This window comes from Odocoileus virginianus, chromosome 1, assembly GCF_023699985.2.
Source record: "Odocoileus virginianus isolate 20LAN1187 ecotype Illinois chromosome 1, Ovbor_1.2, whole genome shotgun sequence".
Taxonomy (NCBI): domain Eukaryota; kingdom Metazoa; phylum Chordata; class Mammalia; order Artiodactyla; family Cervidae; genus Odocoileus; species Odocoileus virginianus.
The window spans coordinates 31642165-31669452 of NC_069674.1; the positions used below are offsets into that span (position 1 = coordinate 31642165).

The window sequence follows — 27288 nt, forward strand, 5'->3', positions numbered from 1 at the left end:
ATTTAAAAAAAAAAATTAAGGCATCTTGGCCAACTTTCCTTAAGAAAGTCTTGTTTTGCAGGATATACATGGTTCCTGGAGATATGATTTGAATTTTTGTTCCCTCAAGACAGCTAAGTGGATTATAGTGTTCTCAATCACTAACTGGCTCCAAATGGTAGGTTTCATTCTCAGTATTTGATGAGGAATTTGGAAGGTGATGTAAAAAGTATCAGCAGCTCACTAAATTGACTATAAACAAATATTTTGATGGAAAGCTTTTCTGGTTCCACATCTGAAGTAAAACCAAACACATCAGTACTGACTATACTTCAGAAAATTAAAGTCTTTCCTAAACACATGACTAGAACTGAGAGAGAGTCTGGGCATAGAGGACCCTTTATGGTAATATGCACCCTGGGTTTTCTCTGTGGATTCATCCCTTTCCTATTCTCAAACTATGTGGGTTTAGTTGGAATGAACCCCACAGCCATTTCCCAGCATGGGTCTTGATTGCTTTAATATGATCAGTGTATTTATCATCAAAACCCAATTCCCAATGACCATTCTGATTGGCTCAAGGATAGGCACAGCAACCAATCAAAGTCAAATGATGACTTTTGCTGGGAATTCTGGGAAATAAGCTTTCTTTCTCTCTTGTGTGCTGGAGCAATGTAAAAAAGAACCTCTCTCCTTAGAATGGGAAAGTGCCTGCGCCAATGCTCAGTCGTGTCTGACCCTTCGCCAGTGAATGGACTGTAGGCTGCCAGTCTTCTCTGTCCATGGGATTTTTTTCTAGCAAGAATACTGGAGTGGTTGCCATTTCCTCCTCCAGGAGATATTCCCCACAGAGGTTTCGAACCAGCGTCTCTTGTGTCTGCTGAATTGCAAGGGGATTTCTTGATCGCTGGGCCATCAGGGAAGCCCCAGGAGAGTCCTATGTCTGTGCCAGCCATGTTTCTGAGAAAAGCAGAGAGCCTGGAGCTGCTGAGAGTAGGGTTTGGGGAGCTGGCACAGAACCCTGCAGAGCCTGCAGTAGAAGCCAGCTTCTCCAGGCTGGAGGTGAAGAGAGCTGAGCTCTGGGAACGTTCACACTCTTGGACCAAACTTAACCTGAATCAATCACAACTCTATACCTTCCAGTCACTGAATCAGTTTATTTCCTTTAATGTTTGTCAGTTTGGGTTGCTTTTTTTTTTTTTTTTTTGTTACCTGCAAACTAAGGAGCCCAAGTTGGTGCTAGTGGTAAAGAAACTGCCAGCCAATGCAGGAGGCATAAAAGAGGAGGGTGGGGAAGATCCCTGGAGGAGGACAAGGCAGACTACTCCGGAATTCTTGCCTGGAGAATCCCACGGACAGAGGAGCCTAGCGGGCTGCAGTCTGTAGGGCAAAGAGTCCAACACAACTGAAGCAATATAGCATGAACGCAAGAAACAGTGCAGCCACACAGCCTAGACTGGGTAGAATTGTTTGGGTCCCAGAACAGGTATTTATTTCAAGAGCACCATGATGCTACCTGTACTATGATGGGGACTGTGAAGGGAATAGACCAAAACTAGGCTGTCAGCTGGTAAAATAGACATGTGAGACGTTCACGAATGGCTTCCAAGCTGATGCCAGGGAGAAGGGAAAGAACCCAAAGGCGCAGCTAGTTGGGAGTTATTAGTCAGGCATGCAGGGGTGGGAAGAGGGGTGGGAGTGTCGAGTTGGCACCAGTTTTTCAGAAAAGGCTGAATAGTAATCATGTTTTTGTGAATTAAAGGCTCCCCTGTTCTCACGATTGGTTCCTAAGGTAATTATGAAAAGTTTTCTAGTCAATAGAAAGAAATGGTCATTAATGGAAACTGCAGCTTTCGTCGTTTAAGAAAGAGTGCTTATTTTCAATGCAGATAAAATATTTACTTAGCAAAAAAAAAAAAAAAAAAAGGCATACTAATAGATGTCTATTATTCAGGTTACTCTATCTAATCAGTGGATGCTAAAGAATGGCAAACCACTCTTTTACATAAGCACTATATTCATTCATTTGTCATTCTGGAGTCTCTTTTTCAGTAAATAGTAATTTTGTTAAACTTTGAGGGTCACAGTTAAATGTTCAGCCTTGATTTTAATATTAGATCAGAGTCATTTTCCATGGTTTGCTCTTTTTCACAAATTATTGCTCTGCCTTGGTGAATTAATTGAAAGGAAATAGAATGAGACTAGGGTGAGCAGGGGAAATTTTCTTTAGCTTATTTTAAGAAAAAGGATATTTCCTTTGTCCATTCTGAACTTAGAAAATCTTTTTTTTTCCTATATGATACTGAAATATTTAACAATTCATTAAAAAAAAACAGCATTTACATTAAAATACAACCTTAAATACAGCCCTGTAATTTTTACCAGGAACCTTGTAAAATAGGATGAATATACATGCACGAATACTAAAACAAAAAAGACCATTCAACATTCACATGAAAAAGCAGCATTAAACACAATGTAATAAATATCCAGGATATCAAATCCACAAATTGATCATTATTCTGATTTAGATCCTTTTTCCAGTTAAGCCTTTTACTGTATAATTTATTATAATAACCTTACAAGTTAAACATAACTAATTAAAAACAGAATTCAACTTAATCTGACTGCTGAAATAGCACAATTATCAATATATTGCAGCATATTTTAATTTATAACATATAAAACTGCCATTTTGGCAGGAAATACACATCCATATAACTAACTGCTCAATGAACTTCTTCTGCAATGTATAAAAAATGTCAGAGTCAATAGTATGAAAGGAAACAGAAGCTAATATTATTTCTGAGATAATTTTATTGCCTTAGCTCTTGGGCTTTGGCAAAAAATATCTTAAGTTTCAATATATATCATATAATTAAATACAGTATTTACAAAATAGAAAAAAATCCAGCAAAGTATTGTAAAAAATACTGTCTTTACATATTTAAAGTGTGCTTTTCCTTACAATGCATGAGAGCCCTTTATATTTTTACTTCTGATTGTCCCATATGCTTTTAAAATCCCCTCTTCCACCAATGATTCAGGGCTGTTTTTAAGAATGGAAACTGATCTCTAATAAGAGTGTAAAGTGAAAGGTAAAGGTTGCTATATACCTTCCTGATGTTTTTCTAGATAAATTCTCTGGGTTAAAAGTCACTTAAAATCCAAATCATACATTTTACTTTTTACATTTTGCTTCTTTTGTTTTGTCACTAAATAACTCTAATAAACATGCTTTAAGAGATGTTGTATCACTTAGGAAGATTCTTTTGAAATGAATGAAAGTAGGCATCTACCACTTCCGTTAACCTGTCACCATCTTCTGTTTCAATGCACAAACAGTATTATTTCTTCACAAAAAACTACTGAAAGAATAAATGAGATTCGTTTACTGTTCCTTGTTGCTACAATAGGTGTTTTAAAAAGTGACTAATATTCACCCAGCACTACTGAGTTAAATAACTGAGTTCCATAGTCCAGGATCTTATCCTGAGTATGGACCAGGTCTCTTGGCATGAAGACTATTTTCCGTTCTTCCTTACAAGACAGATGATCTTCCTTGTATTTCAGTTTATACTCCCTAAACCACCAAAATGTGAACCCAAACTTTTTCCATTTCAGAATCCCAAGAAATCCGCATGCTTGGTGTGTGATTAGACATCAGATAAGAGGACCTCTGTGAGAGGCTGGAGGATCTGGGAATTCTGAGGAGGAGGCAGGAGTCAACTTCCCCAGCTCTGCACAGTGGGAGGCACCCTCTGGGTGGTATTCCCATTATACTTCTGTCACGGAGGACTCTTGCCCAAGGCTGGATGGAGTGGTTACTTGCAAGTGTGGACATCAGTCATGCTTTCACACCTCCTGCAGCGGACGTAACAGCACCAGATAAATTTGCACTCACATCTCTCCACGTGCCTGACCACATGGGTGTTGTAGCCTCGGCCACAGCACAGGAGGTTGCAGCCATCGGCGCCCTCCGACGTGCGGTTGCACTCTCTGCCTTGAGTCCCTGGAATCCCGAGTTTCTTATCCTCAACACAGTAATTGGGAGACTTATTGACGTAGAGCAGATCATCCTTGCGGATTGGTATTTTCCTCTGATCTTTCTCTCTTCTGTGCATTTTCCTCTTTATTTTGTCTGAGATTTGGACACTGTTTTCATATTTATCCTTCAACAGATGGCCAATCTTTTCAAAAGAAGACATGGTTTTCCAGCATGTTTTCACAGCACAGGAGCCGGAAACTCCGTGACAACGGCAGTCTAAAGACATCAACTTGGCGACAGCCTGCAACCAACAGGAATCGAGTGAAACATCGTTCATGAACTGTTTTACCCAACAACAAAAGCACCACCCACCTAATCTGGCTCTATTTCCTCCTATATAAAAGCAATGGTTATATTTCGATGAAAATAATAAAATGATTTTTAAAATACTTCAATTAAATAAGAAAATAAAATAATAATTTTAAAATAAGGATGTTTTTGGACCTAAAAAATCTTTTAGATCTCTTAGAACCCAAATGTTTGGTCCTTCTCTTGACCCTACAGAGCAAACCTTTCTAATTTAAAACTGCAGGCCAGGCTAATAATGTCATCAGAGATGAGCTGAGATAATAAAGGGAAGCTACTTTTATTTCTAATCTCTCACTTAATCTTGGGTGTCAGAGGATGTTCATTCACGCCTCCATGTTCCTGATACCATTCATTTTAGCATCTTGCTACTTGGGAGTGTGGTTCATGGACCAACAGCACCAGCACAGACATGCAGACTCTGAGCCCCCCACCAAACCTGCAGAATCGAAATCTACATCTTTGTGAGATCCTTGGGTGGCTTGAATACACACAGAAACACCTGTGGAACTTTACAAATAACCCCTGAGATTCTCACTTAATTTGTCAGGGTGGGGTCAAGGCAATGACTTCTACAAAGCTACTCAGATGATTCCAAGAGCATCCAAGGATGAGATCTACCAAAGTGAGTGTGCTTGGTTTTTATCACTGCAAAAACCAGTTATATTCACAGGGGTTTGGAGGCAGGGCATGCTATCCCCTAGTCACAGACCACATGAGAAACCCTAAATTGGTCCAAAAAAGATGAGGCTGGAGAATGTGGCTGCTCCCAACCAATTCTTCCCCTCTTCTGGAAAATTAATTCAAAACATATGTCCTATTCTTGATGGATCGGTAGCACCATTCTAACATGGAAAAGGAATAATATTTATATGATTTTTCACTTCTAAGTGCTGAGTTATTTTATTCAGACTGAGGAATTAAATGAGATTACCTACATCATTAAGAGCCCACTGCCTGACACACATTTAGGTCAAAATAAATGCCCCCTTCCCTTGAGGAGGAAAATATAGGAAGAGTTGAGATAAAATTTCAAGTAGAGCTAACCAAGCGAAAACAATACAGAGATTTCTAAAACAGAAGTTTTAGAGTTCTAATTTCTTACATACCGGGCTAGTCGGCGTAACTTCCTTCAATCCCCAGAGGATGGCAGAGCAGATTAATAAATTGTCAGGACTAACTGGAGAGCTGACATTCTGTCAACATGCCGGGTAAAATAAAAAATGATCTATCCATTCAATAACTTAGAAATTATGTGTGTAATCCCCCAAAGAAAGAGAAAACCCCACAGCTTAAATTCCACTTACAGTTCTTATCAAAACTATACAAAATGACAGGGGTTTATACTTAGCAATTTTCTACCACACTTGACATTGACATGTATGTGGAATGTTACATTTCTTAACAAATTAACTAAAGTTTCTGTACTATCTAATGAGACAGAGTATTTCAATCAATTTATTATATTTGCAGACTTGAATGAGAGCATATGGTATTGATTTGTGTAATATTCAAAAGTTTTTATTAGTGTTTAAAATAATAAACCAAACAACATTTAAGCATTGCCCTTTATAGAATGCAACACATATGATTTTTTGAATTCATAAAACTAAGGAGCAAATAGATATGTCTATTTCTTGTTATCTTCAATAAGGTTTATCTTTCAATGATACGAAAACAATTCATAGAGTATGGTACATGAACTGATTCAGTTAAATTGATGGCATTTGATATTCACAAAACCTTCAATTCTTTAAAATATCTCCAGGCAAATAAATGTTAAAAATATTGTGATCTGCCAACTTTTGTTCAGATTTTAAGTGTCCGAAGGATGTAAGAAAATGAGAGCTCAATCAATGCCAGGTAGCCATAAAACAAATTGTCCAAAGAAAGCCAAAAATTTAAGAATGTAAGTTTATGCGTTGAAACCTGATCGTCGTTCGTTACAGTCATCACTTATGATTTAGGACTGCCTCTTGCTCAGATTCTTGACTGAGGAGCTCATTTTTTCTTTTTAGTAAGCAGTTCAGGCATCATGTAAGGTGTTGCCAATTTGCAAGGCATGAAGGACAGAACGGATGCTCACCAAAACACTTTTGAACCGTTTTAACTCTCTTCTATCGGTAAACTGTATCAAAAGGATGCAATAAAGACCAACTTCTTCAACAAATGAGACACTGCTAGGAACTCAATGATATTGGGAAACTCTGATCTGGCAGGTTTTCCCGCAATTCCTCAGCCCACAATGGTATCAGTCCAAATCTGACACACTACCACCCAGGTTTGAAGGATAAAAGAGAAGACTGATTCTGAATCTGGGGATAACACCTGCTGAATTTGTGCTGAAATTTGGGGTGAGTTTACTGCCGTAGAAAACAAGATACTTTTAAATACCTGGAGTCAACTAAATTTTCCAAAGATATTTTTAAGGAATGTTATTCTACTATCTTTTAATTCCATTACCCTTTTGTCCTTAAAAATAAGTATAAGAAAAGAAAGCATTTTTATTATACATGTGAATATTATTCACATTTATATTCTAGGATAGAAAGACAAATAACGTGACACACAATTTAAATGATGATACCTTTGTAAGACTCCAAGGAAGAAACTTGGGCAAATATGGATAAAATAAAGCAATGCAATCACCACAAGGAGAATTTGATGAAATGCAGAGTTCAAGAGCAGATAACATGCAGACACACATACACACAGGATTTAACTCTACGGAGCTTAGTGTTTCTCAGAGCACATTTTCATAAATTATTTTACTTGATTTAGCTTGATAGGAAAAAATCCCTTGCATATAGTAGGTAGTTAATGAAGAACATGTACCTGCTTATTATTCCAATTTGACAGAAAAATTAATAGCCTGGTTAAGACATTTGTCTTCCATAAGGAAAACTGGAAATATATGATATGAAGTCTTTATATGCAGCAGGATAATTTCGGTAGAACAAAGAAAAATGAAAGTGGAAAATTCAAGTATATTTAAGAACACTCCAAAACACTCCAAAAATACATATTCTGAAGTTTTTCAGAAGGGAGTTTTAATTGATGTCAAATAGCCATTCTGAGCTGCAATGATAGCAGAGTGATTTTCTAACAGGAAAAGTAAGAGAATAGCAAGCGAATGAGTTGTGTGTGGTTATGAGAAAATTCCTTTCTCTACTTAGTTGAGTTGTTAAGGTTTATAACGATATTAACAGAGGAATGTTTTATTAACTATTGCAAACAGATGTGCACATTTTGGTATAATATTTTTAAACTAGGGGAGAGCAATTAGGAGCGTAGCATTTAATCTACTGGGCTCCCTGTGTTAGGTTTTGGTTTGATAAATTTCTGATGAAGTGAAATAGGAAAGATGCATCATTAACACTTAATGTAAAAATAGAAACTGCTTGAGAAGTGGTCTGAGAAGTGACTGGCCCCACAACTTTGACTCAGAGGTAACACAGCTGGAGGTGACCGTTTTCCAGTATATTGCGTTATCCAAACTTCACAGAAATGACAAAAAAAAAAAAAAAAAATTATGGAACATTTTGTGACATTTCATTTTGTCCACTATCAGATGATCTGTTTAAGTTTTTATGAAAACGGTGACATAAATTGTATGACTATATGCAGAATTCCTATTTCTCTGATCCATTTTGTCCCTTTCAGTTCAAAAATATATTTGTATCTGCTGAAAAAGCAAAACATTTGCATGTTATTCAAGTACTTATAAATATTCTCGAAACAGGTCAATGAAATTTGGGGGTGGGGCCCATGCCACTTTTTTGAGTTACTCATCATAAAACAAATTACGGGGTAGAGAAACTTAAAAGTTTATGAGGTGGACATGGGAAGAATGGAAATATTTTAAGCACACCAAAAGAAATACCCATAAATATTCCAAGTCACATTATTCCCAGAAGTTCTGCCCTTGGAAGACATCACATCATTCTGTTAGCCAATCACCATTCAGCAACATTATTCTTGGAGTCATAACTTTAGGAATGGTGTCAGAAACCAAGTGGGAATTAGAGTATTTAAGGTCAGCGGTTAGAAAATAATCTATTCTGCTCACAGCACTACTAAGCGCCAGTACCCACATTGCTCTGAACGCGTTCCTACATTTGGAGCTTGGGATTTTGAGATGAGGAAAATCAACTCAATTGAATGCAGACCTTGAAACCTTACACAGAAGAATATGCCTATTAGATTAAAATCCTAATGGCCAATATTGAAAATGTAGTTGTTTGTTCTTCCATGTTAGATAATATCTTGGAAACCTGGTTGATTTTTGTTGTTGTTGCGGTAATGGTGGTGATGGTGGTTTTTTTTTTTTGACCACCAATGGAAAGAAAAATATTAAAATGTTTTGAATTGTAATACTTCATGAGAAAAGACCAACAAAAACATCAATGTAGTACCCTCAAAATATCCAGGTAATATTTTGTAATATTTTAAGATTCCATCTTGACCAATGTGGAAAAAATGAGATTCAGTGAAAAAACTGAAATTTATCCAAAATGCATATATACCTATAAGCTGGATTTTTGCTTCATAATTAGAAAAATAGCAAAAACCTCAGTAAAGTGAGGAGATTGTTTTATTGCCAACAAACAGTGGATTTAAATTGATGCTGAATAGTTGTATGTTTTTAATAAAATCAGAATATAAATAGATCAGATCAAAGTTAATAGTTAGAGGCAAATATTACTACCTAATTAAAAAAAAAACACATAAGATGGAATAAGATTAAATAACTGCCTAATATCACTAATAAAAATACATTTTAGAATACTTTGGGACTTTTCATAAGGTTGGAGACAACTTTATTCAAAAGAATGAATTATCACATGAATTTCCAAGTTTTGTATTCTGATTCAAGTCTTTTTTGTCTCTACCCAGCTATTCAAAGAATGACTAAAGAAGATTTAAGATCTAAGGGGACAATAAATATTCATTTAATTGTTTTCTTGTTTTTAAAGCACACTAATTTGACCTGGAGTTTTTCTCTAGTTTAACTCTAGAGCTTTAAAGAACACATGTTAATTACATCTAATCTCTTTTACATCAATATGTTAGAAATAATAAAAATTCCTTTACTAGATATTATTTAAACTGAAGTGAAAACTCATTCATTTAATCTTTTTAAATGTAAGACTTTATCAAGAAGAGACATGGTGTCAGCAGGAGTTACTTTAGTGAAATAACTTAGAATTTCCAAACAAAAAAGTGAAAAGCTTACATAGCTATTTACTGATTTTCCTATTTCCTAATTTTCCATTTTGAATCAATATTCAAATTGAACTGAATATTCAAATTTGAATTTGAAATGTTATACTGATATATTGAGTTTTCAGTTTTAGTATTTTAAACCAAAGTGGTTAAGTAAAGAAAACTGGCAGAAACTTGCAACTATTCCAAGCGGGTTCCATTTATTCACTTTCCAAAAATGTAAAACAAATGCAACATATACTTTAAATATTCCTGAGAGATACCACAACTTACTTTAATTTATTGCAGGAGAATGTGGCAGATTGTAACGACTACTTTGGGACCTTTGCAGGTTATTGAATATTTACAATAATATAGGATATGTGGTGATATTCCCATCCTGAAAAGATTATTACAAAATAGAAAATATATATTCCTAAGAGAGGTTTTAACTGTTTTTGGAAAGTCACTATGAATTGCCAAGTAATTCAACTATGTTGCAGAACTGAAAGCTTATTGCATCAATATTCATTAAAATAAGTATATAAAAGTTAAATTAAGCTACAAATAACTCCATCATAAGAAAATTTAGTATTAAAAATTCATTTATAAGGTTAATTAGATGGTAATTCTTCAAATTTTCCTCTCCTTCAATCTTTAATATATCTATATTTTAAAATACCCAAATATTTAATACATCTAGTTTTTTACATTTATCGATACTTCTGTTTTTACAGTGAATCTACATTGCTTTATAATAACTACTTCCTTTAAATAAATTTTGTTTTTTACAAAAATTATTGAGCTATGTGTTCTGTAATGTATTTGAGAACATTTTGCTAGACAAAGGACAGACTGATAACTTCTTTAAGATGCCATTGCCAATGAAAAAATATATTTGAAAAAATATATTTAAAACAATAATGAAAATTCAAATTTGAGAAAATGAAATTTGATTCGGTCCCGTTAGAAAGGCAGATACTGTAAGTCTTATTTGGGTTTCTACAACTAATCATCTAAAGGGGTGGAATAAAACGACCCAATAGGCACTAGTACTTCTATTATTTTATAATTGGCATTTTAGGTATACGAATATACAATCACATATATTAATACATTCTGTAACAAGATTCAAGTCACATCAGATGGAAACTTAAACTAAATCAATGTGGTCAGTACAGGCTCATGAAAGAAAAAAAATGTTTATATATATAGTTGCTATTATACATATATAATAAAAAATTTTATATATATATATATATATATTTTTTTTTTTTTAGCCTGAAAGAGTTTTAATTTTTAAACCATTTGACTATTTGGTCAGATTGATCCAGAAATGTAACCCTAGTGCTATTATACCTAAAGGCACTGGATTTCCATTCCATTTTCTAATACATACCTGCCTTCCAGCTTCATTGTTATGTAGGTTCATTGCTAACAGTACTTGGCTTTCCTTGGCCGTGGTGTTTCTGATGGGGAAATCTAGGAACTTTCTGCTGAACCACATGCCATACTGGACATCATCGGAGCATCCCCCCCAGTGCCAACCTTCACTCGCTGAGCCGCCGTTCTGCAAGGTGGTGTCACAGGAACACTCAGTCATGTTGCCTGCGCTGCATGACCTGGTCACAGAATGCACCAGGCCTGCAGCCATCACAGCATAAATAAATGCTGTTTCCTTGGTGCCTAGAATAAGAAATAAGTTGCTAAATGAACGAGCCATGCCATTCTCTGCTAATGTTCATAACAAAGCCACCTACTTACCCTCTTATCAGGAAAGCAACTTTTCAAGGGATGCTTTCATGAGTACACATTTACAAAGGACAATTTCATATTCTTCTCATGTTTTAAAAAAGCAACATTAATTTTCAGCATGATTTTCCTTTATTTATGTCATTAATTGTCCTCATACCCTAAAATCATCTGTTTGTATTTTAAATTTGAGATAGATGTCAGCACCCAGCTCAGCACTTAATAAGACAATGAAAATTCAACAAATACACATTGAATTCAAAATCTCTTGCATGGACACCATAAATAGTAAGACAATGCCCCAAGGAGCCCCGCTTACCTTTCTCTTTAAATTTAAAACATTATCACAAAACACAGGCTGAAAAATTGGTGTCACTTTTGTTTGTACAAAAAAATACATGTCAGGATGCAAATTAAAATTAAGCAAAGACTAAAGCAATTAGGAGATAAACGCTATAGTTTACTTTCACATCAAAGATGTTTTAACGATATACTGAATAACAATATTAATGTGAAAGTTAAATATTATATTCATATTCCTATATACAGTATTATATCCTCTCACACTACTAAGGGCAATTAAAGATAATTGAAATGTCATCAGCAAAAAAAAAGAATTGTTATGGAAAACCGTTGAATACTGAGTATGGATATAACAAACCTGCAATAGGTTTCGAGCTAAAATATTTGAAAATTGAAGTCCTATTAAAATGTTAGTAAAATGGACTAGAAGGGACCCAGCAGGCGACTTTCCCCGTCCTTAGAGATGTTTAGATTGAAGTAGAAACGTTATCACGCCGTTGTCCAATAAACCTTTGCAACAGCTGATGCCTCTACATTTCAGCAGCTGTGAAGAACACATTCTCTTTTTTCTCTTTTTTTCTTTTTGCTGGGAGTCAGTGCTCTTTCGAAAGGGTGTGACGGCCAAAGCGCAGCGGGGGCAAAAGCGATGTTTGGCGGCGGTGAGTGTAGGGACCCGGCGGGGAAGGGTCAAAGGTGGAAGGGGAACGGAAATGAATATGAAAAACGACTAAGAATCTTTCAGAGCCCAGGTTCTGAAATTCTTTGAATCTGCTGACACCTCTGTGCCTTTATCCTTACCAAGTCGCTAGGCACGTGGGAGTGGAACTTTGTTTCCCTGCGGATTCCCGCGCCTCGGATGTGCGCACAGGAGAAAGGGTAAAAGGAAAGGAATAGAGGGGAAAACCAAAGTCGTGCTCGAGTTAGTCTCACGAGGGTTGTCCGGGAAAGTCCCTTTAAAATCGCCATTATTCCGTCTACGCGGTGTTCCCGGGAACCAACCACCGTGGGGTTTCGCTGCAATTAGCCACTTGTCCAGGGCTCAGTGCGCAGCAAAGCTGCTTAAATCAAAGCAGATGCGGCCTCGGCATTCCCTGCAGCCGACATCATGTTTCTCCAGCTGGTCCCCCACGTAGGGGGGCGCTACGGGGTCCGAGGGGTCGGCGGGGTGGAGCGTCAGAGTTTTTCTTCCAGCTCCAGCCGGGCGCCGCGGGAAGGAGGAAGAGCTACACTTCCACGCGCTGCGCTCTGGACCTGGGGTGTCACCCCACCCCCACCTAGGACCGCACCTGCACCCGGATCTGGCTTCCGTCGCCACCTAATTTCCTTCCACTAAAGGACCTCTCTGGGGAATTTAAAGAGCGACGGGACCGTACGAGCACTGTTTAATTTACAGGAACTGCCAGCCGCGAGAGTCCCGGGACTCACCGCTGCTCAGCTCGTAGCCAAAGAGAGGGCTGGTGCCCGGCGGGGCGGCGGCGGCCACCAGGCAGTTCCATCTCTCGTGCCTGAACTGGCTTCTGCACTCCTGAATGCCCAGCCGGGCGCCCTCGCGGATGCTGGGCAGCAGGTACGGTTTCCTCTTGCACAGCTCCTTCTGGCGGCTGTTCAGAGGCAAGTTGGCACAGCCCAGCTTCTCCGGAACCCCAAAGGAGGCGATGCCCAACCACCTGTAAGACACGGCCGCCCCTAGCGTAAGCCGCTGCCCTGCTTTGCTCCCCAGCCCAGATGTTTACCCGAAATTTAGGTCACCCGCCCTCGGGCTCCCGCCCCTTCTCCCCCGCCCCAGCTGAGAGCTCTCTGAGGCTGGGCACCCCTTTTGCCACAAATCCCGTGCGCCCCTGCTGCCCCATACTCACATCCAGTTTCCTTGGGCTCCGCAGGGGAACAGCGCGAACACGGCTGCCCACAGCGCGCACAGGCGGGACAGTCCCAGGAGCGCTGCTCTGTCCATGGCCCCCGCATGGAGTCCCCCAGCCCCAGCCACTCCTCTTCGACCCTCCCCACCCAGAGGCCCGCCAGGCCAGGTCAGTTCCCCCGCACCAAGTTGTCCCTCGCCTCCCCTTGTCCCTGCAGACAACGTAAAAAGAAGGCCGGCCGTAGTAGGTGTTTTCAGCAGCTTTCCCCTCGCGAGCGCGGAGCAGCGTGAGGAAGTTGAGAAAGTAGCCTGGGGCCCTCCTCCGGCGCCAAGTTGGAGATGTGCAGGAGATGCGGGAGCGTCCGTCGCATTCCAAGGTGAGAAACTTCTGTTGATGTAGCTCTGTCTCCATCGCCCCCGGCCTCTCCTCCCATCTCCTCCCCCCACCCTGGCAGCGCCTGGAACCTGATTGGCCCAGCAGCAGCCCCTCATCTCATCATCCCCGGACTTCAGGCTCCCATTGGCTGAGAGCGGACTCCGCGGGGGGCGCGGGCCCGCTGCTTCCCGACAGCAGGTCCAGACCCTGTGTCCCTGACCTTTCCTCCCGTCTCAGTCTCTGGAGAGTGGGTCTCTGCGGGAGGAATATTGATACAAGCCAAAGACTATAGGGGCGCTTCTGTCTTAATAAACCTGGGCGAAGGTGTGGGTTGAACGGGCGATGTTGGAGAGCTACCCACCCCAGTCGCATATGGATTAATTACACTCTGGGTGGAGTGGCTGGAAATTCTCACTGCTCACCTTTCTTTCCTCTCCTTTACCTCACAGAAGAATAATTTTTTGAGTCTGGGTTGGTACCAAAAAGTTGACTTGTCCACACCCTGACTGAGGTCTCAACATGTCAGCAGACTCGAGAATGAGAGAAATACTGTCAAGCTTGACATCTGTCGTCATCTGTGCAGACATTTACTTATATCGAAAGGGAAGATTCTAGCCTAGCATCTATTAATAATCTATCATATTTAAATTGTGTTAGGTGATTTCATTTTGCCGATTTGTCTTTTTTTTTCCTGCAATCTTTGAGAGAACTCTCAGAGATGGAGGGCAGAGAGTGGATGTGAGTGAGAACTGTCTGGAGAGTTCTAAAAAAAATTGACGGTCCTGTTCTCCTCAATACACACTATGGCTTTCTCAGGGAATTTGGACATATTGAAGACAAATTTTAGAAACTTACTTATGAAACACCTACTGTGTGTCCAGTACTGTGGGAATTTCTGAAGAGAAGATCCCTTTCCTTAAAGGCACCAACCAGCCATAGAGACAAGTCAGAAACAAATTAATTTGAGATTATTAATAAAGAAAAACATAGAATCCAGCAAGTTACTCTTCTGGAGGCAAAGAGTTCAGATGCAGGAAAATGTTCTGGTGCCTGGCAGTTTAGAAAGATGAGCTAACCAGTGTTTTCCAGGATAGAAGATCTCTGGGGAGAACTCTGAAGTCAGGTGGCACATGCTTTTAGCTGTGCTATCAGAAAACTCTGTCTCACCTAATTGGCAACAGGAAATGTGTATGAGAGGCATCACCTACTCCTCAGAGGACTTCTGAAATGTTAATGAAATCTCAGGATATACCAGCTTGTGTGTGTGAGTCATTCAGTCAGACTCTTTGTAACCTTATGGGCTTTAGCCCACCAGGCTCCTGTGTCCATGGAATTCTCCAGACAAGAATACTGGAGTGGGTAGCCATTCCCTTCTCCAGGGGATCTTCCTGACCCAGGGTTTGAACCCAGGTCTCCTGCTTGAAGCAGAGTCTTTGCCATCTGAGCCACCAGGGAAGCCCAGCTTAGTAGGTTCCAAATTCCAGACTTACTAAAATTAAAGATTTACTTTATTTGCTTTATCAGCAAATAAAGTATTTTATTTGCTGTATATCCTATTGGCCCAGAACAATAAAAACTCACTGAAATTCCCATCTTCTCCCATTCATTCCTTTATCCAACAAATATTTATTGAGTGAACGCTATGTACCAGGTCCTAAAGCCACATTGTAATTTTTAGAGAGTCAAGTTGATGATAGGGTGCAGTTACGGATCCAGAAATATTTTGGCTAATGGCTAGTGGCCTCTCTGAGAATCAGAGCCTTCATCCAAGCTCACTTTATTCTGCAGGCCTCTCCAGGAGGCATCGTGGAGCACTCCCTGCTGAACCCCTGCCATGGGGCCCAGTACACCAGATTCTGGTTTTGAACACAACTTACTGAAGGGATTAACGTGGTGAGGAACATCCTGAGCAGATACCTAAGTGGCCGAGATGGTGTAATTAGAGAAGAGGCTTCCTCTGCAGGGGAACTGAGGGATTGGAGAACGTGAATACTTGAGGGTGATTTTTCGAGCCAATTGTAATACATGTTTTAAGGGAGTTGCTGGATTTTTTTCTTTTAGAAAGATACACTGAGCCTCTGTTATGGGTTAAAAAGTGGGGCTAGATAACACTGAGTTAAATAGTAGTGGAGTTCACAGCCCCATTGACAAGACTGACAAAGAGGCAGGGGGTCATAGCCAGTGTGGTGAACGCACTAGGGACACATGGCGCGCCAGGAACACGCAGGGGGATTACTTAATCTAGTTTGGGAACGGGGTGACTTGAATGTTGCCTTTGTTGCTACTCTTGTGGTCAAGCACTGTCCAGGCATCCAGATAAACCATGAGAGGGCCACTCACAGCATTCTATTCTTAGAGTCACTGGATCAACTATTTTCAAGTCCAAGACACAGTTTCAGGGCCTTATACCTCTTGTGTATAATCTGAGGCCTCAGGGATCATTCTGTCCATACCTTTAAAGCAAAGAAAACATTTCTAGAAGTTGGTCCAACTGAAGAATCAAGCTTATCATCAATGAGCAGACATTTAAGCGCTTATTTTGCATCAGGCGTCTCGAACTCTAATGCACTGAGAGTCTACATCCCCTCACCCCTAGCCCCTCTCGCCACCCTAGGTTTTTTCTTAACTCTCTGTCTTTCTCTTCTCACTCCACACAAAGATTCAAACTCCTTAAGTTGGTACTCATTTTATAGATAAAGAAATGAACTTAGAGAGATTAAGAAACTTGCTTAAGACCACTCAGTTAGAAAATAGTGGAGTCAAAAATAGATCTGATTTTGGAAGTTTTGTGCTTTCTAACATACCATACTGCTGCAGAACCTAATTAAGAAGTACTGATTGCTTGCTCTCTCTCTCTTTTTTTTGGACCAAATCGCAGGTATCTGGTCTCAAGGTCCAAATTCCTCTTCAGTGATCTTTATACCACAGTTCACAGGTCTCTCAGTCAAAAGAATTGGTCTGTTCTCTGAAGATTAAAAAAAAAACACCCTCAATGGATAGGTGGGCCTCCTGAGGAGGTCTCCCCGAAGTCCGGTTTCTCAGAGGTGAATGGTGGTCTGCGTGGATGTCTTTCTGTTTCCCACTTTGTGCTGTTTGGATTGTGTGCACTGGGGGAAAGAGTGGAAAGAGCATGGGGTTGAGCTGGGTGATGGGGCTTCCAGTCAGCAGGTTTTCATCTTGCATAGTCAATTTCAACTTTGAGTCTCAGTTTTCTCACTTATAAAATGATGAAAAGCTCTTTCGGTTCTAAAACTCTAATTGAAGTTCCCACAGGGCTGGAGAGAGGGAGGTGGTGTATGTGGTTATGTGTGATTGTGTATGCCTGTGTGTGGTAAGGTGCGAGGGACTCGCTTTGCTAATGAATTTGCACTCCTAGGAGGAGAAACCTTAGCTATTGGGTTTGGCAGAGAGGGGCCCCTGGTCTTAGGATGGCACAGGCTAGGGTGTTTTGCCTTCCATTTTTTACCTTCAGTTCCACTTTTCCTTGTGGATTTCAATTTAAACTAATTATTGACAGAACTTCTATGTATTAAATAAATGTACAATTTATGTTAAATTTATAATTATATAAATTATCATTTTCATATTTATAATTTATAATAATATAATTATTGTAATCTGATCAGGTCACATGAAACTTTAGAAGATGTAAAAAGTTACAGATATCTTCTTTGTCTTGAAAAATATGAAGGTAAAGGGCTCCTTCAGAATCTAATTTGTACCTCTTATTAATTAGAAGTGGTTCATTTCTAGTATCACTAGTGGGGAATTATGCTCTCTTTAGCTTTAAATTAAAGCTAAAGAATAAAGTTAATGATGAGTCAAATCCAAACATTGCCACAACTACATGTTTCAAATTGCTTATTTCTTTAGCAGCGAGAAGGAGTCTCATTTCCTAGCTATTATTTTTGGTTTGTAATTGGGAGAGAGAATGCAATATTAACTGGTCAACAGGGTATAATATGCTTATTGTCTTATGCAAGCTTTCTAAAAATGATGTAAAGATAATGCCATTAATTGTTCATAAAATGGGAGCTGCAATTATATCATCTCGTGATCTGAGCCCAGCTATCTAAAATTTGATTAATGCTGTTAAGCAAAGCACAGTGTAATTCCAAGTTTGTACAGGTTACTGAAGCATCTGTAGTTTTTTGATCCAGCAAGGAAGTACTTGATTTGTTTCTGTAGCATGAGTAAGGTGTTTTTAGCTACATTCTAGAAAATAGGATGTAGGAGGGATAGTCAGAGGAAATACTTCACTCGAAGAGGCTCTTCTGAGAAACTGAATCTCACCGCTGGGCCAATTGAACCAAGAGAAGTAGCTACACAGCAATAAATCCCACCTCCCGCCCAGGACAATTGTAGATTATTAGTTGTTGAACCCAGCGGAGTCTGTGCCTTCTGGTTGTTTTTCCCAGTCCCTGAGAAACTCAGCAAAAAGTCTGCCTGAACAGATATGCCTTGGACTCTGCCTTTGGCAGTCCATCAGAGAACGAGACTTCTAAGGGCCTTGTTGTAAGAATTTCTGCTGCAGATCACAGAGACTTATGTACTGGAAACTGATACCAGAAGCACCCCAGCTGGTCTTAACTCCCGTGATGGAACAGAACAGCAGAGGTGACTTTTTACATAACTGGGTCCTCATCCATTCTATTTTAAATTCCACCTGGATGCTACCAGTGTGGATCGGAGCACAGGCTTGTGACCGCTGGCTCTCAGGAGGGGACGGGGAATGGCATTCTGGATGTCCTGCTGCCCTTTGGTGGCCTGAAAAGCCCGACTTGGAGCAGCAGAGGCGACGCGAGTAATGAAAGCAGGAGAAGGGGCAAGGGGTGGAGAAGGATGCTCTCTTGTCTTGCTTTTAAATTTTTCACAACTCTGAAAGTTAAAAAAAAAAGATTTTTTTGTTTACTTGTCCTAGAAATTAAGATTGAAGAAACCTCATTAAGTGTTTATGAGAAAGTGGCTTATCGCTAATGATATTTTGTACTGGTTATGCAATCTTTCAAAATGAGGGAATAAAAGTAAAATATGATCCTTGACAAACAGGACTGGTCACTATTCGTCAAAACTGAAATCTGTAGAGAACGTTAAATCTCTTCATACCCCTTTTCATTTTTTTTTCCTGAATTCTGCAAAACAAAGCAGCTCAATTAATGAATTGTTATTGACCTTAATAAGTTATCATGAAAACTACTTCAGAAAATCTGGACTTTTATTTTTTTAAGGAGTACTGTTTATGGAGAGATCACTGGGCTGTCTATAATGGAAAAAAATAAATTTTCTCTCTTTTTTCCTTTCTTTTTTACTAAAATTGAGCCATCTCAAACTCCAAGGGAAAAGTAGTTTTAGAAAGAACTGACGATGTCTATCTTATTCCAACTGTTGGTCTGCATAATACATTTAATTTTTGTGATATAATAAATACCCTGCTGTCAACAAAATGCCAGTCAAAAATCAATAAATGCTGAAATTGTATATTGGAGGCTGTTCCTACATTTAACCATTGGATACTGTCTTCATTATGGTGGGCAGCGTGTGGAAGTGGGTTTGTTAAGTCTGGTCAACTGACAGTTATCATTTCGTGTTTACTCTTCTTCACCCAGTGGTGAATCACATTTAAATTTAGCTTTCATTTGTTCACTTTCCGGACTGAAACCTTTAATGACTTCTTATTTACTCTTTTAAACCCTTTGGTTTGACTTCTAAAAATCCTTCACTCAGGATTTGTCCATAGCTGTCATTTTTTATTAAATTCACTCTATTTCCTCATGCTTATTCCCTCTAGGCAGCCCAGCTTCTTTTTTCCCTTTTCCACAAGCAAAGTCTGCATGTTTCTATTTCCATTTCTCGAGAAACACTCTCTGTCCATGCCTAGAATTTTTTCCCTTTCCTCCCAAGCCCACCTACCCATTCTTTATGTCACATTTCTTCAGGAAGCCTTCCACAGTTCACCATATTAAAGCCTCTCTGTCTTCTACTTCACCTGAGGTACCTACCAGAAAATGTATCCTTTAATTTACTTCTGCTTTCTGAGGGTTTAATGAGCCTTCATTGTAAGTCACCAATTAGATTATAAACCTCTTCAAATCAAAGAATACAAGGAATTGTTTTGCATCCGTCTCAATGCCTACAACCAGGCAAATGTGTAGTAGATACTCGATATTGGTTGTGTGGTTGTTGTTTTAATAGATAAAGCATCTCTTTTAATGCTGGATTAAGTGAAGCATAAAGTTGAAAACTGTCAGCTTTGATATCATCTACTAATTTGCCACTTTTCTATTGGAAATTCGCCATGACTTGTACTTAGGACGCTGCATTAGTGCGGGCCACGTGGTTTGCACAGTTTCCAAGGGGACCACCAGATTGCTAGGTCTAGAATATTCACAGCTTCAGTTTCTGCTAGTGTTAAAATCAGTAAATAAACGGATACTCTTAAATCTTTCTGACAAATCTGTAGCCCTGCCACATGCTCTTTCCAGGTATGTCTGTTGAGCTCTGCTAATAACTCCGACTCTTACTGGAGCTGTCTCCAGAGGCGGCTTTTATTCCAATCGGCAAGTGCTCAGAGCCCAGGAGATTTACAAGCGTTCAGAGACATAAACACGGATGGTGGAGAAGGTGCGAGGTGTGTTCCAACTGCAGCCCTCTCACCTTCTGTTAGTGATTACGGGAAGGGAGGCATCAATACAAAAACAGCCGGTTCGAGGGCTCTCAAGTTCGCAATCTGATGAAGTCTTCTGGTGCCAGACCAACTTCTGGGGTTGTCACATGGCTTAGGGAAGCAGCTTCCAAAATGTGCTGAAAACCACAATATTGATATGCTGGGCCACATGCCAGAACAGAGCCTGAGTCCAGCCGACTGGGTAAAGGATTCCAGTTGCTACTTTAGCACCAGCGTATTGTCTGCAGTCCCCAGGGCACCCTCTCGAAACCAGCACCAGGCAAACACAGTGGAGCCACTTTTGAATGCTGTTTTGGGGAGAGAGCTAATATTTGCCTTATAGGTTAACTGAATCATGGCAGGCTTCGGCAGAATGGAGTTTTCCTTTAGGAACTGATTTGGCCTTCAGCATATCTTAATCTTGGAGTGATTGTCGGCAGTCCAGGGTGGGGTTCGGCTCTGGAATCTTCCCCTTGCTACTTCCCTCCTCTCCCTGCCCCAGGGGTTCTGATGAATAAAGCATGCACACAGAGAACTGAACCAGTTTGGGCAAAGTATCAGGTTTATTAGTTGAGCTTTGATTATGCAAAGTGAAGTTTTCTATTCCTTCCCCCTGAATTGAAGATAGCAAGGCAGAGCCCGGAGATCCACCCAGTCTCACGCTGAGAAGCTGGGCCTGAGAGAGGAGGCTGGCAGGAGGCCACCGGAAGTGGAGAGGGCAGCTCACTCTCCTGAAGCATGTCCACCAGGCCTGTGAAGAGAGCATGTGGGCTATCTTGCTTTGGAGGGACCCCAGTGGTATCAGGGACCAATTGACTGGCCACTCTTTCTCTGCAGGGGAGGAGTAACCATGAGATCGGAAATAAGGTACAGATTTCCTCATCATGGAAGAAAGAAATGGGAGTGCAGATACTTGAGGATGTTTTCACTTCCTGGGGCAGAGAGAGCAGGATAATCAGCTCTCTACCTCCTGATAATCAGCAGATAATCAGTCTGCTGCCTTCTGTAAAATGCAGCATTACAAGCCCTCAAGATAGATGCCCAGGCAGATGAAGAACTCTCATGGGAGCTATGGGCAGGAGAACTATAAAGGCTGTGGACTGTATTCTGAGAAAAGGCAAGCTATGCAGTGATGATTAGCATCGACGTAGGGAGCTGTGAGTCAAGGGTACAACAACGCTCATTGCAGCACTAGCCCCCTGTGCCCTTGGAAGACACTCTTGATTGTGCTGACGAACCCAGAGGAGCAAATGGATGAATTCACCAAAAATCATAGTGTCCCTGAATAAGGCCATCCTCCTCCACTTATTTAACCTCAGAGCACATTATTTGGTTTATTTTTTGGCTTGTAGTTTCCATTGGTAACTGTAAAATTAATTCATTGTCCCTCACAGGTTGTCATCATCTCAGGGAAGTGGCCTAGAAACATGTTGGGTGGTCTACAGTAATCAATACAAGGTTAGAAAGGTAGACAAGGAGAAGTCACAAAATAGGTCTTCAACAGGAGGCTTAACATAGGAGGATAAATTTGAAAACTATATTGTCATATGGATGTAGATGGATGTTCATTAAAATGCTGAAGAAATATTTTGATTAATTTCATATGCACAATTGTTTGTTGATAAGTTGCATACAATTTTAGACCAGACAAAACACGTTAGAGCTGCTTATGATTGCATATAAAGAAATAAGCTATATTTTTTCAGGATAATTTAAGTCATTTGATAACACATAACGGAGGGTTATTTTTGTTAATTGCTTGCTTTAGGGTGTGTCTTGACTTGGCATTCCAAAGCAAAAGAAAGGAGTTGAAAATCATAAATATATTTCACAGCTAGAGAAAACAGAAGAACCACTTAGAAAGATTAAGGTCACACAGCATTATTTACCTTTCTGACTGAGTTCTATTCAGTAGCCTCTTGGACTCTTTCTTTCTTGTAATCTTTCTGTGCTTTTTTTTTCTCATATTTAAACTATATCTACCATTCTGTAATCTAATCAAAATAGTACAATAGAAAATCAAGGGAACTTTGCAAAACAACTTAAATAAAATCATCCTTCTACTAAAATTCTCACAATACTACAGGTTTTTATAAATTATCTATATGACATAATTAAACAATTATCTAAGTCTTGTAACAACAAAAAAAAAAGCAGTGTCCAACTTCCCCATTTGCCATATATCATTCCTTAAGAATAATAACTTTCAGTTCTTTTAGCTGAATTCTTTTGGTATTTTGCTCCAACTTGTTAAGTATCATCCTTGTACTGTTACTTCTTAATTTTGAAAATTTTAGGCATTGTCTGTAACTTTCCACTGTGGAAGCAGAGGATTTGCTCTGTTTCCCCAGCCCTACTCCCTCATACGTATTTTTGTAGCCTTTATATTCCCAATACAGATGTCAAAAAATTGTGGTTAGATCAGCAGTCAGTTTTTATATTATTGTGGCACATAATGTTATTGATGCTAAGCTATGTAGCATACCATGATTATTTCCTTTCTTTTCTTTACTTGCCTTTTCTCCCTATTTTCCTGTTTTGCTTTCGTTTTTTAATTTGTTTTTTGAGCATATCTTGCTCATGTGGGATCCCTTCCTGGACAAGGGATCTAACTCTCATCCCCTATAGTGAAAGCCCTGAGACTTAACCCTGGACCACCGAGGAAGACCCCTATTTTCCTGGCTTCTATGTGCTTATCACAAATCTAACCCCATGCCTCCCAATTTTCTAATTGTCCTCAAATGAGTCAGTGCATGTGTGTGCTTGCTGAGTCCCTTCAATTGTCTGACTCTTTGGAACCCTATGGAATGTAGCCCATCAGTCTCCTCTTTCCGTGGGTTCTCCAGGCAAGAATACAGGAGTGGGTTACCATGCCCTCCTCCAGGGGATCTTCTTGACCCAGGAATTGAAACTGAATCGCCTGCGGCTTCTGCACTGGGGGCAGATTCTTTACCGCTGAGCCACCAGAGCAGCCCCAGATGAATCAGAAGTTTCATCAGTTCTATATTTTTGGCAGTGTGTCCCCACGTCCTGTGACCTGCCCCCACCTGGATTGTTTGCCTCCACATCTGTGATCAGCTTCACCATCATCACAGAGATCACATTTTTCTTGTGTCTTTGTAGAAACCTCAGTTTCTGAATCTTATCTATTTCCCATTATTGTTATATTCCTCTATTCTAGGGGAGCACATACTCCTGTAGCTTCCCAAGAAAGAGTGAAGGGGAGGTAAACTAAGCTTTATGAGAACTTGCCTGTCTTAGACTAGCTGTTTCCCATTCTAGCAGTTTGACTAGTATTACATTCTAGGTTAGGGATAATTTCCTTTCAGAATTTTGAACACACTTCTCCATTGTTTTCTAGCTCCCATTTTTACTATCAAAATACCAGAATGTACTATAATTCCAGATCCTTTTGTATATGAATTAATTTTTTCCTTTGATATCTTTTAAAATCTCTTTCTCTATGATATTTGAAAATTTCATGATGGTGTGGCTAGATGTTGGTGTCTTTTCACCTACTCTAGACTCTCAGTAGACCATCTCAATGTGAAAATTAGGTTTTTATAGGAAAAACATTTTAAAATTGTTTCATTGATGATTTTCTTTCCTCTGTGTCCTTTCTCCTTTTTTAGAACTTTTATTTTGTGAGGGTTGGATCAACTTTCTGGCTCTGTAAATTTTGTAACGACTCTGTTCTAATGTCATATCTTTTTTTCCCTCTGATTTCTATGAGAGTTTCTCAGTTGTATCATTTTTTGCTTCTATTGAATTTTTCATTTCTGCTAGTATACATGTGGTTATGTGAATATGTGCATGTGTGTGTGATTTCCAAGAGATCGTCTTTACATTCTCTGCATGTTTCATTTCAAAATTAATTAATATCCTGTGGTGATTTTAAAGGTGTGATATCTTCTTGCCATTTTTAGTATATGTATTAGTTTCTTATTACCGCTGTAGAAATTCTCACAATTTTAGTGACTTAAAATAACATATATTTATTATGTTACAGGGGCTTTCCTGGTGGCTCAGTGGTAAAGAATCTGCCTACCAATGCAGGAGATGCAAGTTCCATCCCTGGATCCTCCCCTGGAGGAGGAAATGGAAACCCACTCCAGTATTCTTTACTGGGAAAATTCCATGGACAGAGGAGCCTTGCAGGCTACAGTCCACAGGGTCACAAAGAGTTGGACACGACTGAAGCGACCGAGCACACATTATATTACAGTACTGGAGGTCAGATGTCTATAGGGTTGATCTGTGGGTCAGCAGGGCGGCGCTCCTTCTGAAAGCTCAAGGGGAAGATCTCTTTCCTTGCCATTTCTAGCTTCTAGAGGCTGCCTGCATTCCTTGGCTGCCTCAAGTCACTCTGACCTCTGGTTCTATGACCTCTGACCTCCTTCCCTGACTGTGACCCTCCTGTCTCCCTCTCATAAGGACTTTGCTGATTATGTTGGGATCATGTGGAAAACCTAGGAATATCTCTCCCTTTCAAGATTCTGACCTTAATTATACCTGCAAACTCTCTTTTGCCATGTAAGGGAGCACACAAATACATCCTAAGACTCAGAACATTGTAGTGGGTTGAGTGGTGTCCGCTCCAAAAAATACCTCCACTGCCTCATACCCAGGATGTGTGAATATGATCTTATTTGGATTTTTCTGAATTATATTTCTTTGCAGACATAATTAAATTCAGAATCTTAAATGATATTGTCATGGGTAATCTGGTTGGGCCCCAAACCCAGTGACAAGAGCCCTCATGAAAGATGGCAGAGAAGACAAAGAGGAAAGGGAGGAGGCCATGTGAAGACTGAGGAGGACCTTGGAGCAGTACGACAGGGAACATTTGGAGCCACCAGCAGCTGGAGGAGGGGGACTTCCCTGGTGGTTCAGTGGTTAAGAATCCACGTTCCAATGCAGGGGACACGGGTTCAATCCCTGGTTGGGCAACTGAGATCCCGTGCACTTCGGGGCAACTAAGCCTGGGCACCACTATGAGAAAGAAGCAGATCTCATGTGCCACAGCTAAGATTTGATGCAGCTAAAAATAAGTAAATAAATATTAAAAAAAAAAAAAAAGAAGCTGGAGGCAAGGAAGTATTCTCCTCTAGAGCCTGCACTGGGACTCTAGCCCTACTGACATCATTTTTTTTTGGATTTCTGGTCTGCAAAACTATGAGCGAATAAAGTTCTGCTGTTTTTAAGGCACTCTGTGGTATTTTGTTATGACAACTCTGAAAAACCAGTACAGATGTGGACATATTTGGGGGGCCATTATTCTGTCTAACATAGTATATTAATGATATTATTTGCAATTTTCTTACCCCTGCTTATTGCTTTCTTCAGTTTGTTTTGTCTCTATCTGTCATTATAGAAGCTTGCCTCAGATGCTCAGGATTATGAGTGGCATAGTTAAAGTCAGTTAGCTCTGAGCATATGGGTAGGACTTACTGATTTTGGATTTTCTGTTAGAGTGATCTCAATGGGTCATTTTGGTAGCGAATCTTTAATACCAGTATCTTTATGTCTTGTCTCTTAGACTAGTCAGTTTCCCCCCAAAAGACTATCCCAGTCTCCTGTTTCGGTGATATTGGCTGTTTTTTAGCCTAGCAGAGGGGAGGACTTGAGAGGTTCACTGTTTAAATATTGTGTGGGTTTGTTTGTTTCAGTATGACTAGCCTTGTACAGAAAAATCTAATAAAGACCTCACTGAAATATCTTGGTAACTTAAAGAGTTAAGCTTCCACACTGGAAACACTTGAATCAAAATAAAGGACAATTTTTATTACTAGGAAATGTAAGAACTACAGTTAGCAAAGGAGTGACCATGGTTAGGTTTATTCTCAAAACAAGAAAACTCTCATGATTCTGAAGACTAAGCTAAGAAAAGGATTAGTCCTTTTCAAAAGTACCGCTAATCAGATTAGTCAGTAAAAAATATGACATTTTTCTTTTTCGACTACAATTAGCCTCTCTCTGATTAAGAGCATCTCTGTATATTGTTAGCAATGCAGTTACCTAATGGCTATAAAACCAAACACACATCTGGATAATTGAAAATGTTAGCTTCCAATTGGAGACGATGACCCACTGTTGTCTGTTTGTGGCACAGCCTCTAAGTTCCACTTGCTGAATTTGTGGTTAACTCTTAGAGCATTTTGGCTGACGGATAAACATGACACCAAATGACATCTGCTACCACTTCATAAGGTTTCTAAACTCCCTCTTTCTTTCTTGATCCCATTCCTTTCTTTCCTTTATTCTCATGTTCTCTTGTTCGCTCTTTTTAGTTTTCTTTCCTTCTTGTAACCTGATGACTAAAACTGGCTTGCCTTCCCAAATGGTGTACTAGCCAAAAAACAAAACAAAACAACCCTGATCTTTCTGGAACTACAAGAATTGGTGGTTATAAGTGTTTGAATCCTGTTCCCCCAAGAAAACTTTGGCCAGTGGTCATCTTTCAGTGCAATGTAGAAATAAACACTGCAAAGTCGAGCATACTCTGTTTAGGCTAACAGCTATGCTTTGTATTTGCAGGGAAGAGACCGAAGAATAGAAGTTTTTTGTAGTTTACCCTCAGGCCACTAAAATACCTTATTATCTGGAGACCAGATACATGGTCAAATTTTAAAAATCCTTTAAAGTCCTTTACAACATGGAATTTCACCACTGTGTTCTTTAATCTGCCTTGTTTACCAGTGACTATTCACATCTTAGAAGCTTGATGAACATATGTTCTCATATAAATGATCTGGAGGAGTCTGTGTAGAAGCTCTGGGGGCGAGGACTACTGTCATTGT

The 27288-nt window shown here is 39.7% G+C and overlaps 1 protein-coding gene and 1 long non-coding RNA gene across 2 annotated transcripts; one reads left to right on the top strand and one right to left on the bottom strand.

The window, feature by feature from the left end:
- Window positions 1–2060: 2060 nt before the first annotated feature.
- Window positions 2061–13667, bottom strand: WNT16 (Wnt family member 16). Its single transcript, XM_020902720.2, has 4 exons — window positions 13450–13667; window positions 13019–13260; window positions 10938–11224; window positions 2061–4268 (listed from the first exon to the last, which is right to left on the bottom strand). The coding sequence occupies exons 1-4, from the start codon at window positions 13542–13544 to the stop codon at window positions 3804–3806; spliced, it is 1089 nt and encodes a 362-aa protein (XP_020758379.1). The 5' UTR covers window positions 13545–13667; the 3' UTR covers window positions 2061–3803.
- On the top strand, window positions 13073–25696 carry LOC139034759 (uncharacterized). Its single transcript, XR_011487302.1, has 3 exons — window positions 13073–13160; window positions 13667–13825; window positions 24498–25696. It is a non-coding gene; the product is annotated as an uncharacterized lncRNA (long non-coding RNA).
- The last annotated feature ends 1592 nt before the right edge of the window (window positions 25697–27288 follow it).

What these genes read in the sequence shown, in the direction of transcription:
- WNT16 (XM_020902720.2), bottom strand. Translation starts at nt 13,544, where the DNA reads ATGGACAGAGCAGCGCTCCTGGGACTGTCCCGCCTGTGCGCGCTGTGG. An exon ending in TGGCTACGAGCTGAGCAGCG is followed by an intron (nt 11,225 to 13,018) that starts GTGAGTCCCGGG and finishes TTCTTATTCTAG; the next exon opens with GCACCAAGGAAACAGCATTT. An exon ending in ACAATGAAGCTGGAAGGCAG is followed by an intron (nt 4,269 to 10,937) that starts GTATGTATTAGA and finishes TGTTGGTTGCAG; the next exon opens with GCTGTCGCCAAGTTGATGTC.